This window comes from Diceros bicornis, chromosome 34 (assembly GCF_020826845.1).
Source record: "Diceros bicornis minor isolate mBicDic1 chromosome 34, mDicBic1.mat.cur, whole genome shotgun sequence".
NCBI lineage: Eukaryota > Metazoa > Chordata > Mammalia > Perissodactyla > Rhinocerotidae > Diceros > Diceros bicornis.
In genome coordinates this window covers 30467363-30486925 of record NC_080773.1, presented here as the reverse complement: position 1 = coordinate 30486925, position 19563 = coordinate 30467363, and the positions used below count along the sequence as shown (strand labels likewise).

General features: G+C 35.5%; 1 protein-coding gene across 1 annotated transcript in view; it reads right to left on the bottom strand.

Moving 5' to 3' along the window:
- LOC131397312 (zinc finger protein 208-like) overlaps nt 1-19563 on the bottom strand; it is a 649542-nt gene that overhangs the window by 482939 nt on the left and 147040 nt on the right. The window contains 1 exon segment of the mRNA XM_058530105.1: nt 15130-16030. Coding sequence (XP_058386088.1) covers nt 15130-16030 — 901 coding nt within the window.

Genomic DNA, 19563 nt, shown 5'->3' with positions numbered 1-19563 from the left:
AAGGGAGAGAGAGAGAATATTACCCACCCTGGAATGAGAGATAGTCTGAAGCAGACCCTGACGGCAGAGTTTTGGGAAGTAACTGCAGTCCCAGGATTGACTAGGACAGAGAACATGTGAGTCTTCCAAGTCACACAGATCCTACTGAAGAGAGGTCACATGGATTTTGGTTTTAGATCACGTGCAACTTGTCCACCTGGAAGTTTTGTGTGACAGCAGTTTTTCTCTCTTCTCTCAGAAGCTCGGCCCATCGTCTGCTGTGAGCTCTGTGACCCAGTGTCCCCCTGTCACCTGCTGCGCTGTGGACACAGGGTCGGGTATTTCCAGCCTCCCCAGCATCCTGGTCTTTGGGCAGAATCAGGCGCAGGGAGGCACCAGCAGAGACTGGAAGGATGAGGAGGCCAAGGGGCTCCTTTCACTCAGCATAACGCCTTAGATGTTCATTCACGTTTTTTGCATATCTCAATAGGTTGTCTCTTCTTATTGCTGAGTGTTATTCCATGGTATGGATTTACCACTGTTTGTTTATCTGTCCATCAATCATTAGACATTTAGTTAGTTTCCAGCTTTTGTGACAACCATCTATTACAATAAACACTCCATACAAGTCTTTCTTTGGTGATATAACTTTTTCATTTTAAATTGTAAATGTTTTTATATTCTGAGAATTATATTTTTTACAATGATTTACCCTTTAGATTGAAATTTAAATTTCCCTTTCAAAGGAGATCACAGCATTTTTCAAAACTCTTCATAAAGTACTAAAAACATTTAAGGACCACTAGTATATCATCAAACCCCAAAATTATCTCTTGATAAAAAGTTGTAGTTTTAAACATCTGCCAAGAGCTGAGAAGCGTGGTTCTAAGAACTAGTCCCATATAAACTTCCAGGATAATCCCAGTCACAGTAGATTGCAATTAGAATTTGAACATACCTATTTGAGGACATGATTCAAATTACATCAGTGATGAAGTGCAGTTTATATGTGGAATTCAAGAGTGATTTAGTATTAGACACCCCATTAATAGAATTCATCACATTTATAGATATAAAACAAAAAATCAGGAGATGCTGTTCATAGATACAAAAGCAGCTATTGGCGGAACTCACTATTGGTTAAATTAAAACACTCAAAATTAAGAACTAATAGATCTTTCCTAGTGGGACAAAACGAAGTCTTCATCCTGATCATGAGGATGAATTAGGAAGATTCCCACTAAGGGCAGGAATAAAACTAAAACATACACAATCACTGTTACATTTATTTTCAATTACATTGAAGGCTTAGCCAAGGAAACTTAAAGGGGCGTGAGATTTGAAATTAAGATGTAAAAGTCTGTTAGGGAAAAACCATTATACATCTGGAAACACAAAGAGACTGAAAGAAAAACACTACAAAAATAATTCAGTAAACTAGCAGAATATATTATTGATATACAGAAAGCAGATGTCTACATATTACAAAGAATAATAATTTTACAAATGAATATTGGTGATTCAGTTACAAAAGGATAAAATAAGTTAAAATAAACTAGGAAAAATCTAAAAAAAAGATGTAAGATATATCTAAGAATAATGATAGAAATATTCCTGAAATATATTCAAGTACACACAAACAAGGGAAAATCACATCATGTTCTTGGATAGAAAAAATCAATATATATAAAAAAAATCAACTGTCCTGAACCTAAAGTATGAAGTCAATTTGGGCTCAGTGGAGAGACCATCAGTTAATTATTGTAGCTAGGCATATTATTGTAAAAGTCTTACAGATGAAAATACAAATAAGGATAGTCAAAGAAGTCTGAAAAAAAGAAAACGAGGGTGACTAGTTCTATGACATGTCTTGTTTCATGAAAAGACTTATTAATCAGTGGAGATAAATATTCATGAATATACCAAGGTGCATAAGAGCTAATAAGCAATAAAACTACCTTGTGACTAACATCTTTAATACTTGTCTTTTGGAGGTGATATTCCTATCGCAAAGATTAAAAAACCAATTTATTCTTCACATTTAGTGTCAAGATAAAGTTCCAGTGAAATATAAATATATATGACAAAAAAACACCTTACATCTTCTGATAAGGTTAAATCGGACAGATTTTACCAGATTTAGTGTTTCTGGGGATGGACACACCCCCAGGAGTCCCTACTCTGACATTTTCACTGTTGTCACTCCTACTGATCCTTAATTTAAAAGTCGATAAAAATGTCTTTCTGCTTTCTTTTTTAAGAAACTAAAAATAAAGATGCCTATCTACACTGGATCCTCAAATGATTACTCAGTCAGTGGTCATCAAGTGAGGAAAGGCACAGAATTTCAGACCCACAGAAGCGTAATGTTCAGTCAGACATGAAACTTCTCCCTGAGTCCAGAGCTTCATCTTTCACATGTGATCAAAGGCTTCCACAGGCTTTGCATCATCGCTCTGGAAACCAGATCTTCCGTATGGGCTTAGCTCTGAGAATCTGATATCAGGTGACTGAGAAACACGTCCTGACACAGTGATTTCCCATCAGATCTGCCCTCTCTTAGTGATCTTGCAGGGCTACAGAAACACTTCTGGGATTTTCCTGGAGCCATTTACCCCATGCAGATACACTTGTAGGTTTGGACAGAAGCTTTGATCCTCACTCGAACCCCTGCTCTGTCCAACCATCTTCTCTATAACATGATGTTCTAATATCTCCTTAGAGTCCCTATCTCAAGATATCTTTCTGTGCCAATAAAATTGATTTCATAAAGTTGAAAGAGGAACAAGTAAGAGGCAGGCTATGTTATGTTCCTGTATACTGAGAGTGTATGCTCCTCTCTATAATTTTATGCTTGCATCACAAAGCAATGGAGCAGTCCTAAAGAATTCTTGAGGATGAATTATTGGACCAAAAGGAGAAGATCAATCCACATTCTGTGCCTTACCATCTGGTCTAACTGATACTACCCCATCTTGGCCCAATATGATCTTCCCACTCTTCTCTGGGCATCCCTACTTTCTACCTCCATCATCTCTTCATAGCTCACCTACGTTTTGGAACAACTCTAGTTTTGATACTTATGTGAATCCACATGTAACCCAAATATCAACAGTGTATGTCATAAACCCTTAGAAATCTCAGGTCTGACTCCACTGAATCCGTGACCTTGAAAGTTGGAATTGTCCTAATTCCTCTTTTGGGGGGGAATTTTTCCTAATTCCTGTGTATTACTCTCTCTATATGCTATATATACACTCTCTATATATATACTCTATATACCCTGTGTATATACTCTCAGGGTCTCAACTGTACTGAACCTAGCCTTCCCTGCAAAATGTGTCAACCTAGACAGAGAATCAAGTCTCCCCTCTATTTCACAAAGAATCTAGTTCTTTAAAAAACCTCAGAAAGCCACACGACATTTTTTAAATAGACTATAAGATAGCGCAATGGGAGAGATGCCAGGACACGTCATAACAAACTACTTCATAAACTCTCATTGTAATCACTTTTTCTTATAAAGTCCCTTCTGGGCAGCTCTGCCAATGAAGACTCTCAGCTCTTCCCCTTTGACTTATCCAGTGTCCCACCCGGCTGATCATTCTCTGCTCTCTCTCAGGTTCACGCCCTTTACTGATATTTTACATTCCTTACCATTATTATGGTGGAAAAATATACAAATATAAAATTACCATCTTAACCAGTTTTAAGTGTACTGTTCAGTGATATCAAATATATTCACATTGTTGTCAATATATCACATAATCACAATCCAAAAACTTTTAAATGTAAGAAAAGTGCTCCCCATTGTCACAATTTTGTATATTTAGGAGAAATCATTTTCTAACAAAATATGTTAAAAATATTCACTCAAATATAAGGAGAAAATTTTGATTATCCAATTGTAGTATAGAAATTAAATAAAAGTCTCTTTCTAAAATTGATTTGGATGAGTTCTCTCCGCATGTTAAGCCACTTGTACTTCCTTTGTGACATAAGCTCTTCCTAAGAAGAAAAATAACTCTCTCCACATCATTCTATTAGACTAATAAAAATGTACATGGAATTAAAGAGGAAGAAGACAGAACAATTTACCAAGAATATGAATTTTTCTGAGAAACAGACATTCCTTCTACCTCTTCTTTCCTCTTCCTGCCCCTCCAGGCTTCTTTCTCAGGTAAGATCAGTCTTGAGAAGTCTCTCCAGAGAGCTGAGAATACGCCTGTTTGGGCTTCACATCACCATACATACATCTGTGCCACAACTACACACACAGCGAAGACACAACATTTGGTTAAAAGTCCTCTACTATCCACTGGTACAGGAGGATTTCATGCATAATAAAATCCTATTGGAGAAAAATAGGTGAATATTTCTACCTCTTTCTTCAGTACGTACTTCCATCCTTGTGAATCTGACATATTACAAGGCAGCAGTGGGTATGTGGTCTGGACTGACCCTCTCCTTGAATTCACAGACCCCACAGTCTCTTCTAGTACTTGCTGTACACAGGGCCCCCAGGTTATGATGAGCAGCGTTTTTTCCCTTCTCCAGTACCCGAGTTTCCCAGTCTCCTTCCGATTCCTGGGACCTTACTCTTCAAACTGCCTTCTTCTTTCCAAGCTCCAGTCCCAGATCAAAGTGTCCCCTGTTATTCAAAAGATAATTTTCATCACAGTTTAAAAAGCTTGACTCTCCACTTCCAACTGTCTGGTGAATCTGTGTGTGCACCGGCGCTGGCGGGAAAGTGGGTAGGGGACGCCAGTAGAGAGTAACCTGCACTAGTTGAGAAGAAAGGGATGGCTTGGATGGGAAGGTGAAGAATTGCGCTTCTCACCTCCTCACACTAGAGATTTCAGATGATCTTTCATACACCTGAGCAAGAGAAATGGCTTTTTATGGTTTTAATCTTAACGTTTTTAAACACGTAAACCATGCTTTTCAGAAAAATCACATTAAACTAACAAAAAAAATGTAATTTGAGAAGACTTAATTATTGTCCTGGAAAAGATGAAAGAGAGTTAGCCATAGAAACAGCTCTGAGCAATTTAACTATAATTACAGAAGGTCTCAGTTGGAACAAATCTCCACATCAATTCAGCCTATCATTCAGCGTCTGAAGAAGGGCAAAGAGAACTTGAGGAGAACATATAATGTGTTGAAGACTCGTAGCATTGAGGGTCACAGCCCACTAGTTTAACAGATCTCATAGAGGAAAAGAACCTGTTGAAAATTATACTAAATGGTTAAACCAGATTTTGACTGTACACTTAAAAAAATTGGCCTCCTTACCAAGTGTATGTTGAAATTATGTAAAATTATTTACTAAACACAAAAAGTACATTGTCAATATGTACTAGAAACTAGAAAAGTATTGAGGCCTCATAATCTGAATAAGACACAATCAATTTAAATGGGAGCATAATTAGGAAATATTTTTTAAAATACCTAATGATTTGGGGCTCTAAGTGCCTGTCGTCACACTGATATTCCTGGTCAAAGCCTCCTTCTTTTCACAACTTGGCCTCCAATGCCTGTGATAATTAAACACATGTTCCCCTCCAGCTTCACCTATGTTCACCTGCATTACAAGTCAAGGCACATATCCTGCACCTCAGTTTCTTGAAGGACCACCAAACATGTTAACCATCTATATGGAAGTGTCTTCAAAATCCCCTGCTCAAGTAAGTTTTGTGAAAATATAATATCTCATATTAAAATATAAGCACCAAACAAACAAATGTGTAGGACCAGATAGCTTCACAGGTGAATTCTACTGAACATTTAAAGAAAAGTTAATACATAGCCTTCTCAAACTATTCCAAATACATGAAGAGGAAGGCTCTCTCCCACACCTGTTCTACAAGGCCAGGATTACTCTGATAACAGAATCCGAATAAGACATCACCAAAAAAGGAAACTTACAGACCCGTATTCCTGATGAACATAGATGCAAAAATCCTCAACAAAATCTTAACAAACCGAAGTCAACAACACATCAAAAGAATCATATACAATAGTCAAGTGGGATTTATTTCAGGAATGCAAGGATGGCTCAATATTTTCAAATCAACTAATGTGATACACCACATTAACAAAACAAAAGAAAACATTATCATTTAATTACATGCAGAAAAATCATTTGACAAAATTCCATTTATGATAATAACCCTCAACATATTGGATATAGAGAGAACATGCCAAAATATAATAAAGGTCATATATCACAAACCCACAGCTACCATCATACTCAATGGTAAATAGCTGAAAGCATTTTCTTTAAGATCAGGAACAAGACATGAATGCTCACTCTCACCACTCTTATTCAACGTAGTGTTGAAGGTCATAGCTATAGAAATCAGAAAAATAACAAATGACATCCAAATTGGAAGGGAGGTAGGAAAACTGCCACTATTTGCAGACAACGTGATACTATATATAGAAAACCCTAAAGTCTCTACCCAAAAATGATTATAACTAACAAATGAATTCAGTAGAATTGCAGGATACAAAATCAATACACAGAATTAGTTGCATCTCTATACAATAACAATGAACTAGCACATAGAGAAATTAAGAAAACAATCTCATTTACAATTACATCAAAATGAATAAAACACCTAAGAATAAATTTAACCAAGAAGGGTAAAAGACCTGTACACTCAAAACTATAAGACGCTGATGAAAGAAATTGAAAATGACCTATATAAATGGAAAGATATTCTGTGCTCATGGATTGGAATAATTAACATTTGAACACATCCAAGCTACACAAAGCAATCTACAGATTCATTGCAATCTCTATTAAAATGTCAACGGCATTCTCCCCAGAACTAGAACAAAGAATCATAAATTTTGTATGAAACTGCAGAAGAACCCAAATAGCCAAAGCAATCTGGAGTAACAATAATAAAGTTGAAGTTATCACACTCCCTGATTTCAAACTATTATACTACAAAGCTACAGTAATCAAAACAGTATGCTACTGGCACAAAAACAGACACACAGATAAAGGAAACAGAATAGAGAGCCCAGAAGTAAACCCACATATACAGTGAATTAATCTGTGGCAAAGAAGGCAATAATATACTATGTGGAAAAGACAGTCTATTCAATAAATGGTGTTGAGAAAACTGGACAGATACACGCAAAAGAATGAAAGTGGACCGCTTTCTTATACCATGTACAAAAATAAACTAAAAATAGATTAAAAGACTTAAATGTAAGACCTGAAACCATAAACTCCTAGACGGAAATACAGATAATAAACACTTTTACATCAGTCTTAGCAATATTTTTTTGGATATATCTCGTCACGCAAGGGTGACAAAAGCAAAAATAAACAAATGGGACCGCATACGATTAAAAAGCTTTTACACAACTAAGGAAACCATCAACAAACCAAAAAGGCAACCTACTGAATTAGAAAATATATTTGCAAATGATATATCTGATAAAGGGTTAATATCCCAAAAATATAAAGAAATCATATAACTCATTATCAAAAAAAACCAAATAATTCAATTAAAACATGGGCAGAGGACCTGAATAGATATTGTTCCAAAGAAGACATAGAGAGGGCCAACAGGTACATGCAAATGTGCTCAATATCACTAATCATTAAGGAAATGCAAATCAAAGCCACATTGAGATGCCATTTCACACCTGTCACAATGGCTATTATAAAAAAGACAACAAACAGGAAGTGTTGGCAAGGATCTGGCGAAAAGGGAACACTTGTGCACTGTTGGTGGGAATGTAAATTGTGCAGCCACTATGGAGCTTCCAGAAAAAAATAAAAATAGAACTATCATATGGTCCAGAAATAACACATTTTGGTATTTATGCAAGAGAATAAAAACACCAATTCAAAAAGATATACACTCCTCCATTCACTGCAGCGTGATTTACAATAGACAAGATATAGAAGCAACCGAAGTGTTGATTGGTAGACGAATGGATGAAAAATATGTGGTATATATATAGAAGAGAATACCACTCAGCCATAAAAAGAATGAAATCGTCCCATTTGCAACAACATGGAGGGATCTGGAGAGTAATCTGCTAAGTGAAGTCAGTCAGAGAGAGAAAGAATATCACATGGTTTCACTTATATATAGAACCAAAAACAAAATGAATAAAACAAATCAGAAACAGACTCATAGATACAGAAAACAAATTGGTGGTTTCCAGAGGGGAGGGAGGACAGGAAAAGGGTGTAACACATGAGGGGATAAGAATTACAAACTTTCAATGTTAAAATAATGTTAAAATAAATGAGTCATGGGGATGTAATATACAGCACAGGGAATACAGTAACAACATTTTAATAGGTCTGTATAATGACAGATGGTTATTAGTCTTCTCCGGGTGATCATTTTGTAATTTAAGTAAATATTGAATCACTATGTTGTACATCTTAAACTAATACAATATTATATGTCAACTATACTTCAATAAAAGATACACAAAGATATTTTATGTATCTCTGCATTATTTCAGTTTTTGTTACTAACTGGACTCCAAACTTATCTACTGTGACCATTAATAAAATATAGTTATAAAAGGGTTCATTCATTATGACTCATAATTTATTATTTATCATGGGAGATTCTGTTTTTTCCAGAATTTTATCTACAATGTGACTGGCTTGTAGTTGTGCATAAAATTCTGTAATGTGTGAATATATGAGTGATTGATGTGCAGAAAAGCAGACTTCTTATATTTTACTAACAAGATAAGGGAGTTTTGTATTTGCTCCAGGACACAGAAGAAAGCCTGGATACACAATGGTCATTACTCATTAGAATAAAGGGGCTCACAGTTGGAAAACATGCATTGATTATGGTAGAGCTGTTCACTTACCTCCAGATGGTCTAATGAAAAAGAGAAAAATGAAAATGATGGAAAAGAGGATATAAAATATATAAGGGTGCTTACTAGGGGAAGGATATTTGGGTACCTATTTTCTTAGAGAAGGAGCTAGGTCAGGTATTGTTCCCACGAATGTGTTGGCACTGCTGCTTGTGTCTGCACAAAATGAAAACTGTGGAGTCACTGGCCCAGGTAAGGAGATCTAAACAGAAAACATCAAGAGGTGGATATGAATGCTGCAGACAGTAAGTCTATGGCTTTGTCATGGCATGTAGCACAACAGGATCCAATACCTATAGTTTTTGCTGTTGTTGTTCCTCTTGTCATGCATATACAAAATCCAGCACAGAATATTGAAGAAGCCAACGAGCTGAAGAGTTTTATTTTAAGGTTTACCCATCTGGAATTACTGGGTCTGATGGTGATGGCCTGGAAGACACTCAAGGGGCCAGTGTTCCCAATGGACACAACTCCGGTCACTCTGTGATACTAGAAAATGTTTGCACCAAAATCATAGAGAAAATTTTTCAAACCAAAAGTTGCCATGGTCTCTGGGATTCCTGTAGAAAATATGACCAACAGCTGGATACGTTCAGGTGACAGAGAACAAAACCTGTCAAGCTGGTCCTGGTTCCACTGCAGTAAAGGAAAAGATAATGACGTAAAAGTGAGGAACTCTTCAGGATTTCAATGAAACTCTAGACCAGGAAGATCATTCCAATTTTCAAATGCACAGATGTCATTTCCAGGGTTTAGTAGCTACACTTAACATTGAGAATTCAGCATGGAAACATGAATTGTGGGCTACCTTGTTCATGAAAAATAAAATTTAATATATTCACCAAAGTCTGATGTGTTTCTTATACAGCACTTACACTGTATGGGCCACTGTTATTAAAGTTTTATCTATTTTAATGAATTTAATGTTCACAAGTCTATGTGTTAGGAATAATATTATTCTCTTTTAACTGACAAAAGTAACTTAGTTAAAAGTACATTTAGGGACACATTGAAATATTGGTATAGTCAGTGTTTGAACCTGGGTACTTCATAGCAACAGGAGGAATTCAGGTCAAATGTCCTTTTAAAAGGAGACCTGTTTATGGAATCTCTCCTCTCTTCAACACTCAATGGATCATTCAGATGTGTCCACACAGAACAGGTCTTCAAAGTCTGAGATTTGAGAGTTTAAGTTATAGCCCAGGCCACACACATATACCTTGAGTAGATATTTAACTGACCACTATAGACCAGGTATAGAGCTCAGGCTTCCAAGGTGAAAACACAGAAGAAGCCCAGTCTACATGTGAGCCCACCTTGACATATTGATAACCAAGAACAGAGTCTATTTAAATCTATTCATGGTCACCTGTGTATCTGACTGCACCTTGTAAGAACTAATATTCATCCTGCAGAAGACAACCCTAAGTGTCCCCAGAAGTCAGTTCAAAAATTGGCACCACTAGCATCTCCTGATAACTTGTAAGAAAGAAAAATATGGGGCTGTGGTCCAAAAACAGTAACACAGTGGTATGCCCAGCAATCTGTGATTTTACAAATCCTCCAGGTAATTCTGACACATCCTAACTTGACAGCCTCTACAATAACTAAGTCAGACTTCATCCATGAGTTATCATCAGGGAAATGACTCTGGGAAACACTCTTTGGTTGTAGTGATGTTACTGTTGTAACCCAAAAATACATAGATACACAGAAATATATATATATATGTGTGTAAATAAAAATAATCTGACTCTAAATGTAGACTTTCTTGGATTCATCCTCTTTCATATCTCTATTCCTTCACTGCCCTCTTTGTTCTCCCTGGGATCACCTCCCAAATATACCATTGTCCTCAGATTCTTGCATCAAAATAATCCAACATAAAACAAATTGGAATTTATTTAAATATTCCATTAAGATCTGAAACACATGTGACAAAACATTACTAAATTTTATATTTGATGATGGGGTTCAATATAGAATTCTCATTATCTCCATGACAATTTTTACTATAAAATCATAAATAACATAACTACAGGTTTAATCAGCTCTTCAGGCCCACCTCTAAAGAATATGCACTCCTTCTATGCACAAGATGAAGTTCTTGTGCATCTGAATTAAGCATAGTCTAAATTGGAGGGGCTTTTTATAACACTCTGTTCCAGTGCAAAAAATGATGGCTTTTGTGTCAGATATTGTGAAACAGTTCAGGTAACAGTAGCCATTCCGCATGATCTTCCCATGTGTTCACCTTTGCTACAGAAATACATTTTTGCTTAGAATGGCCATATGATAGCGTTTTGGGCAATTATATGTAAAGAGAAGTGCCTGGGGCAGATAGATTTTCCTAAATAAAAACTTAGTGGCTTCAAAACTAAATTCCTATGTCCTATCAGACTTACACTTCCTCCTACTTGGTGCATGGAAGGTGGTTTGATGCCTGTTGGTGAAGCAGGCACTTTGGGCCATGAGACAGTGAGTATACACACAACGCCTGGATGTAGACAAGAACAGAGAGAAAACATGGGGAAAAAAGCATATCCCATAGCGTGTCTAAACCACTTTATCAGACCTGAGCTTCTACTTATTCATTGTGTTCATAAGGCAAAATATACAACTCCTGTGGGTCATCTTCCCTGTGAGGTCACTACTCAGCAGTATATGTAACCTATGTTGGGATTATATACCTGGGATACTAGGGTCGTGTGGAACACAGCGCATTTCATATTGATCCTGCCTGTTACAGCATCCAGAAAACTATTTCATTGCCAACATCTACACTGCCATGTGACATTTTAAAGCTATGACAACAAAGTTTGCTTCATCCAACACCCCCTCTCCATCCATTGCCACTGATCTAAGAATGGGAAGAACAATAATCTTTTCTCCCAACAGCATCTGGTTCTCAGTACTTCCCAGGGCTTCATTTAAATCATAAGGACAGAATCTGACTTCCCTGATCCTCAAAAACCCGCCACATTTGCCAAGTCCTCATCTCTGTCACACTTATTCATCAGATGATGCCACCAGTAGCTGCCTAGGACCTTGGAGTGATTAAAGGAAGCTCTCTCTCCACATTTCAAAAGAATTCTCCCTATTTGCTTTCAATAGATCTTAATTCTTCTCTAAGAAGGATACCACCATCATCTTTTATCTGTCTTCACATCTGCCTCAGTGCTAACTGCCTAAATAAATCCACTAGCCCATGCATACTACTTCCCTCTTATCTCAATTAAGTGATCAGAATGTTGCATTTGAACCCTATAATTGGCCTCAAATGCTTCAGACAAAATTCAGTTCTCATTGTATTAGAAAATGATAACCTACAAAGCTTGCCTGGATAACATGAGGTGGGCTGAGCAGTGAGAACCCTGTAGCCAAAGCAAAGGCAAAGAAGGGCAATGGCTGTGACATATGTAGCTGCAATGACAATGAGGAGAAACAGAGGAACTGAAGATAATTAGGATTGAAACAAACAGATGTTTCTCCTAAATTCAGAGTGTCAGTTGTGCAGCCAGAAAACAAGTGTCCTCCCCTCAGGCAGAATTCATTCAATTATTCATCCTATACATTTGCTGTCTCCTACCAGACGCTACAATTTCACTCCTGTAAGAATATTTTTCTTATAATTAGAGAGTATGTATTATACACCCATCAATGTCCTATGAGTTCACTTCACATAAATGTCAAAATATCTCCATGGTTTATAAAGCCTCCAAGTTTCCACCTGATCAAATTGTCACAGTAAAGTGAGGAACTTTGTCGATGTCATTTATAAGAAGTGAAAGAAAACATAACTAAAGAAACTTTGACATAAGTGATGTTCTCCAATCTAGAAGGAATAAAATGTATTAATTAAACAAAATCAATGTAATATGCTCACTTTAGAATCACCCTCATCTTCAAGTAAATTTCTGAGCACCATTAAATTTAATAGAAATCATACTTACAATCCCTGACCAGGCCATATAAGAAATATTTCATGATCTTTGGAACAAATAAATCATATCATAAATCCTAGATGATTAACAGGCAATACAAAAGCCAGGATTTGCATAGGGAGATTCTCAGCCAGGAGTCATGAGACTTGGGAGAAATGAACTCATTGTAAAGTAAACAAAATAGATTTGCATGCAAATCTCTAAAGTTTCTAGTTTGTTAGTAAATCATCAACAATTTTGAAATTATTTGTTTTGATCCAGTATTTTCTTTTCATTCTGAAGATGTGTATTCGCACACACTGACACTTTTTCCTGCTTAAGCTAAAGTATATGTTTAGCTTAATATATTTACATATTGAATTCAATGTATATCAAAACCAAGAAAATCTGCTTGTGTTCTGTAGGCCAAAAAATGGTCATGTGCAAAGAAAAATATAGGGTCCAATTTTACAAATAGTGATTCAGAATTCCAAAAGTATGGATGCTAGTTATACTTGTTGTGAATTCGTTAAACTATAATTTGTTAAGTTGAGTCCCCACGGGATGGATGTTGACTTGAAATACAACAAGAGACTACAAGGGAAGTTGAAGTAGAAATTCTATTACTCACAGGTCCTGGAAGAAGTACATGGCAGGCATTCAGGGCCCACATGGGGAGGCCAAGGCAGGATGCAGACAGGGGGAGTGGCAGTACCTGGGGTCCATGAATTTATTAGGGTCCATGGGTGGAGAGATTTGGGGTTCCTGGGCTAAGTCTGAATCAGCCAATTCAAACCAAAATGATGGGATTTTGGTGAGCTCTGTTGGGGTCTCATCTAGGGGGTCAACAAGAAGGCGTTGGTAGGTGGTGAGACTGTTGATAACAAGGGCTGCTGGAGAAGTCATACCAGGAACTCACATTTTCTTGTGACTTTGGAGACTGTTCTATAGGGCATGTGCTCAAGGGAGGGGCTAGGGTCAGGTAGAGTCCCCCACAAGCTGCTTGACTACACAAATGGATGCCAAGGTAGCAATATCATTGAATAGTTTAGGTCAACTCTCGACAATGTCCTATATAATCTTTATTATAACTGTTTTAATGTCCCTGTAGTTACAAAAAGGAGGAAAAGATACAATATTTAAATTATGGGAAATATAATTTCAAATTATTTGAGGTTTAAGGCTACTAGAAAACGAGGTTACTAGTGATGTCATTTCATTGCATTAGACAAAAGTTTATTGTTACCATCCTCACCTACAACCTTAAATAAGGTATGAGAGGTTATTGTAGGTGGCAGGATAATATCTCATTTATCACATGTCACTTTTAACATGTTAAAAACATTCAATTTTATTAGTTAAAGTATATTAAGTTGACACATAATCTAAATAAAGCATTTCAAAAATCCACTGTATGATCCTTAGTCAAAATACACATGACAAGAATACAAGAAGCCTTCTTGTTCCTCTGATATAGTGATCTGAGAATTGTGCTATCTGTGGTTTCTGAGACTGAAGCTAATTATTTAGAAAACATGGATGTACTTTAATTTTATGCCATTTTAGGGAAGGGCTATACTTAGCTCAGATATCTGTGAAGATTACTTTATTTCAACAATGTCAACTAAGTTTCATGAATTTGATCTATTACTTTTAGGAAGGTAGATCAGGATTTTACTGAACTTCCTGTTTTTTATTCTTAAATAGCAATTGGTAAAATGATTTAAAATTCAGAATGCTCCTCTGTCTTACTTTAATACAAAGAATGACACTGTGAATAGTTACATAATGTTGACTTATATCAATGTTATCAGTCAACCACAAACAGCTTCTCCGTGTAGTTTTTTTTCATAGTTTGTACAATACAGTGTCCTTAATCTTCCGTGGAAAAGTAGATATGATGAATCTCACCTAACATAGAAGAGTCTCTCATATCATTGAGGCAGCAACAATCAACCACATGATTTCACAAACTAGGAATAAAGGCACAGCATGAAATGATTTGAGAGTTGAACTACATTAAAAATAATTGCTTTTCAAAAATCTCAAATACTGGCAATATAAAAAAAGGATACACTAAAAATAAGTATATCAGTCCAAACATTAATGCCCTTGATCCTTAGAAGCATACTAACAAATAATCTAAGAATTTTAACTTTGGATTATTTTCTATAATAAACATTATGCTTTAGAGTAATATCCGAAAAGTGTTATTGATGGACTGCTTTTTAGTATGAATTCTCATATTTATTTAGATTTGATCTTTGATTAAATACTCTTGCACATTTTTAGATCTGTAAAGTTTTTTTCCCCCCAGTATGAACTCTCTGGTGTTTTCTAAAGTGTATATTTTGGACAAACTTCTTTCCACATTCATTATATTTGTAGGGTTTCTCTCCAGTATGCACTCTCTGATGTAGAGTAAAGCTGTGGCTCCAGTTAAAGGCTTTGCCACATTCTTTACATTTATAAGGTTTCTCTCCAGTATGAGTTCTCTGATGTTGAGTAAGGCTGTAGCTCCAGTTAAAGGCTTTGCCACATTCTTTACATTTATATGGTTTCTCTCCAGTATGAGTTCTCTGATGTTGAGTAAGGCTGTAGCTCCAGTTAAAGGCTTTGCCACATTCTTTACATTTATATGGTTTCTCTCCAGTATGAGTTCTCTGATGTTGAGTAAGGCTGTAGCTCCAGTTAAAGGCTTTGCCACATTCTTTACATATATAAGGTTTCTCTCCAGTGTGAGTTCTCTGATGTTGAGTAAGGTTTGAGCACCGGTTAAAGGCTTTGCCACATTCTTTACATTTGTAAGGTTTCTCTCCAATATGAATTCTCTGATGTCGAATAAGGTTTGTGCACTGGTTAAAGGCTTTCCCACATTTATTACATTTATAAGGTTTCTCTCCGGTATGAATTCTCTGATGTCGAGTAAGGTTTGCGCACTGGTTAAAGGCTTTCCCACATTTATTACATTTATAAGGTTTCTCTCCAGTATGAATTCTCTTATGTCGAGTAAGGTTTGTACACTCGTTAAAGGCTCTGTCACATGCATTACATTTGTAAGATTTCTCTCCAGTGTGGATTTTCTTGTGTCTACTTAGAGTTGATGATTGACTAAAGACTTTCCCACATTTCTTACATTTGTAAGATTCCTGCTGAGTATGAATACTCTGATGTTGCAGAAGTTTTTCAGACTGGTTAAAATCTTTGTCACATTCAATACTATTGTAAGTCTTCTGTCCAATATGGATCCTCTGATGTGTAATAAGGTATGAAAATAAACCTCGGGTGAGATGAGATGACACAGCTGAAAGATATCAAATAAATTATGCCACTTACTACACTCAGTGAATATAGTTTATAATTTCATATAAAATTGACAAAACCTTAGCTCAATTAATAATAAAAGAGAGAAGATAAAATCAGCAATGAAAGTAGGGACATTATAAATGATACCACAGAAATAAAAGTAATTGTGAGAGGCTATTATGAACAATTATATACAAATATATTAAACACATAGGATAAAATATATGAATTTCTAGAATGGTACAACTTATGTAGACATTAGCATGGAGGAATAAAAAAATACAACAAACCTACAACTAGTAACTAGACTAAAACAGTAATTTAAAAGAAACTCCCAATGTGGAAAAGCTCTGGACCAGATGAATTCACTGGATATTTTTTGCAACATTTAAGGAAAAATTAACACCATTTCTCCACAAACATTTCCTAAAATTGAAGAGGAGACAAATTATCAAAACACTTTCTATGAGGTCAGCTAACCCAATATCAAAGCCAAACAAAGTCACTACAAGTAAAAATAACTACATGCTAATATCTGTGCTGAATATTGATTCATAAATCCTCAATAAAATATTAGCAAACTGAAGTCAAAAGCACATTAAGGAATTATACACCACAAAAAAGTAGGAATTATTCCTGGAATTCAATCATGTTTCAAAATATGGAAAACAAAATATGTAAGGATAAATTGACAGAATGAAGGTCAAAACTACTAACAGTATCAAATGATGCGAAAAATAAACTGACAATATTCAATGCTGTTTCATGAAATAACACTCAGAATAGGAATTCAGGGAGACTACCTGAATATAAGATGATATGAAAAGCCCAGAGTTGACATCATACTCAATAGTGGAAGACTGAAAGATTTTTTCCTATAATCAGGAAAAGCAAGATGCCCGCTCTCACCACTTTCATTTGTCATTGAACTGGATATCCTAGCCTGAATAATTAGACAGGAAAAGAAATAAAAGCAATCAACTCAGAAAGAAAGAAGTAAAATGATTTCCATTGACAGATGACAGGATCTTATATGTGGAAAACCCTAGAGAATCCACACTAAAAAAAGAAACATAGAAGTCATAAACAAATTTAGCAAAATGCAAGATACAAAATTAACACATAAAAACTAGTGGTGTTTCTGTAAAGTAACATGGAGTAATCCAAAAAAGAAATTAAGAATAAAATTACATTAACAATATCATCAAACAAAATAAAATACTTAGGGATTAAAATAATGAAGGAGGTGAAAGACTTGTATGATGAAAAATATAAAATATTGCTGGAAGTAACTAGGGAAGAAATAAAAAAATGGAAACACATACCATGTTCCTGGACTGTAATACTTAATTTTGTTAAGCTGTAAATACTATCCATCTGTATTTTCTACAGATTCAAAGCAATCCCTACCAAAATCATAATGACACATTTGACAAAATAGAAAAGCTCATCTTAAAATTTTTATGGAATGCCACAGGACACCAAATATCCAAAACAATCTTCCACAGAAAGTGTCAAGTTGGAGGAATCCTAGGAAATTATACACACTTCCTGATTTTAAAACACATTACAAAGCTATGGTTATCAAAAAAGTTTAGTACAGACATAAAGACAAATGTAGAATAATGGAAGAGAACAGAGTCCAGATATAAGTTTTCATATATATGGTCAAATGACCTTCAACAAGGGTGCCTATACCACACAATGGGGAAAAGACAGTCTCTTAAACAGTGTTGGGGAAATTGGATCGCTAAATGCAAAGTAATAAAGTTGGAACCTTACCTAATACCACATACAAATATTAACTCAATAACAGATTACAGATTTAAACATAGGGCCAGCCCGGTGGCGCACTGGTTAAGTTCGTGCACTCTGCTTCTGCAGCCCCGGGTTTGCAGGTTCGGGACCTGGGCACTGACTGATGCACTGCTTGTCAGGCCACGCTATGGTGGAGTCCCATATAAGGTTGAGGAAGATGGGCACAGATGTTAGCCCAGGGCCAATCTTCCTCAGAAAAAGAGGAGGATTGCTAACAGATGTTAGCCCTGGGCTAAACTTACTCACTAAAAAAAAAAAAAAAAAATTAAACATAAAACTCCAAATGTACATCTATTACAAGAAAACATAGGGGAAAAAATCGATAACACTCAATTTGGCAATGATTTCTTGTTTATGACACCAAAAGCACAGGCAACAAAAGCAAAAATTTCAATTGGGATTGCATCAAATGAAAAACCTTGTGCACATTATATGCAACAATCAATGGGGTGAAAAGACTACCTGTGGAATGAGAGAAAAATTTTGCAAAGCATATATCTGATAAGTAGTTATTATACAGAATATGTAAAGAACTCTACTAATCAATAACATCAAAAACAACTCATTAAATAAATTAGCAAAAGATTGAATAAACATTAATCTAAAGATGATATACAAATGTATAACAAACATTTGAAAGATGCTCAGAATCACTAATCATTAGAGAAATACAAATAATAACCACAATGATGTATCACATCTTACCCATTAGGATGACCACTATTAAATTAAGAAAAAAACACAAGTGTTTGCAAAGATATGGAGAAATTGGAACACTTATGTATTGTTGGTGGAAATATAAAATGGTGCAACCATTATTAAAAACATTATAGAGGAGTCTCATAAAATTAAAAATAGAATGATCACATGATCTAGCCATCCCACTTGTGGGTATACATATAAAATAATTCAAACGATGATCTGCAAAAGTTATTTGCACACCTATGTACATTGTAGCATTATTCACCAAAGTGATAACAGGTGGAAGCAAGCCAAGTGTCCATGAATAAAAGAATGGATAAAGAAAGTGTAGCATATACATACAATAGATTATTATTCAGCCTTGAAAAGGAAACAGATCTTTCACATGATATAACATGGATAAATATTGAGGACATTATGTCAAGTGAAATATATGAGACACAAAAAGAGAGTTTCCATATGAGTTACATAGGATTCCACTTATGTAAATAATATAATATAATCAACCTCAAAGAAAAAAGAGTGGAAGGTAGTTGGCAGGAGCTTGGGGCAGAGAAAAATGAGGAAGTGGCTACTTAATGTGTATTGAGTCAGCTGTGCAAAATAAAAATTCCCAGAGATCAGTGGTACAACAATGTGAATATACTTAACACTACTGACCTGTACAGGTAAAAATCATTAAAGATGGTAAAGTTTCTGTCATGTGTTTTTAACCACAATTAAACAGAACAAAAAAAAAAAACCTAACGTGATAGAGTTATAAAACTTTTCAAAAATTACCTTTAATTAAAAAAATGTTCTTTTCACATAAAGAGGATATAAATTCATCAATAAATAGATGCGAAGTTAAGATTATTTCCATGACTATTCACCCAGATGGAATGAAACAACCATTGGTCATTAACCAAAAAAGGAAATAAACCAGATAATTCACAGACAGAGTAGGGGTAATAATTTT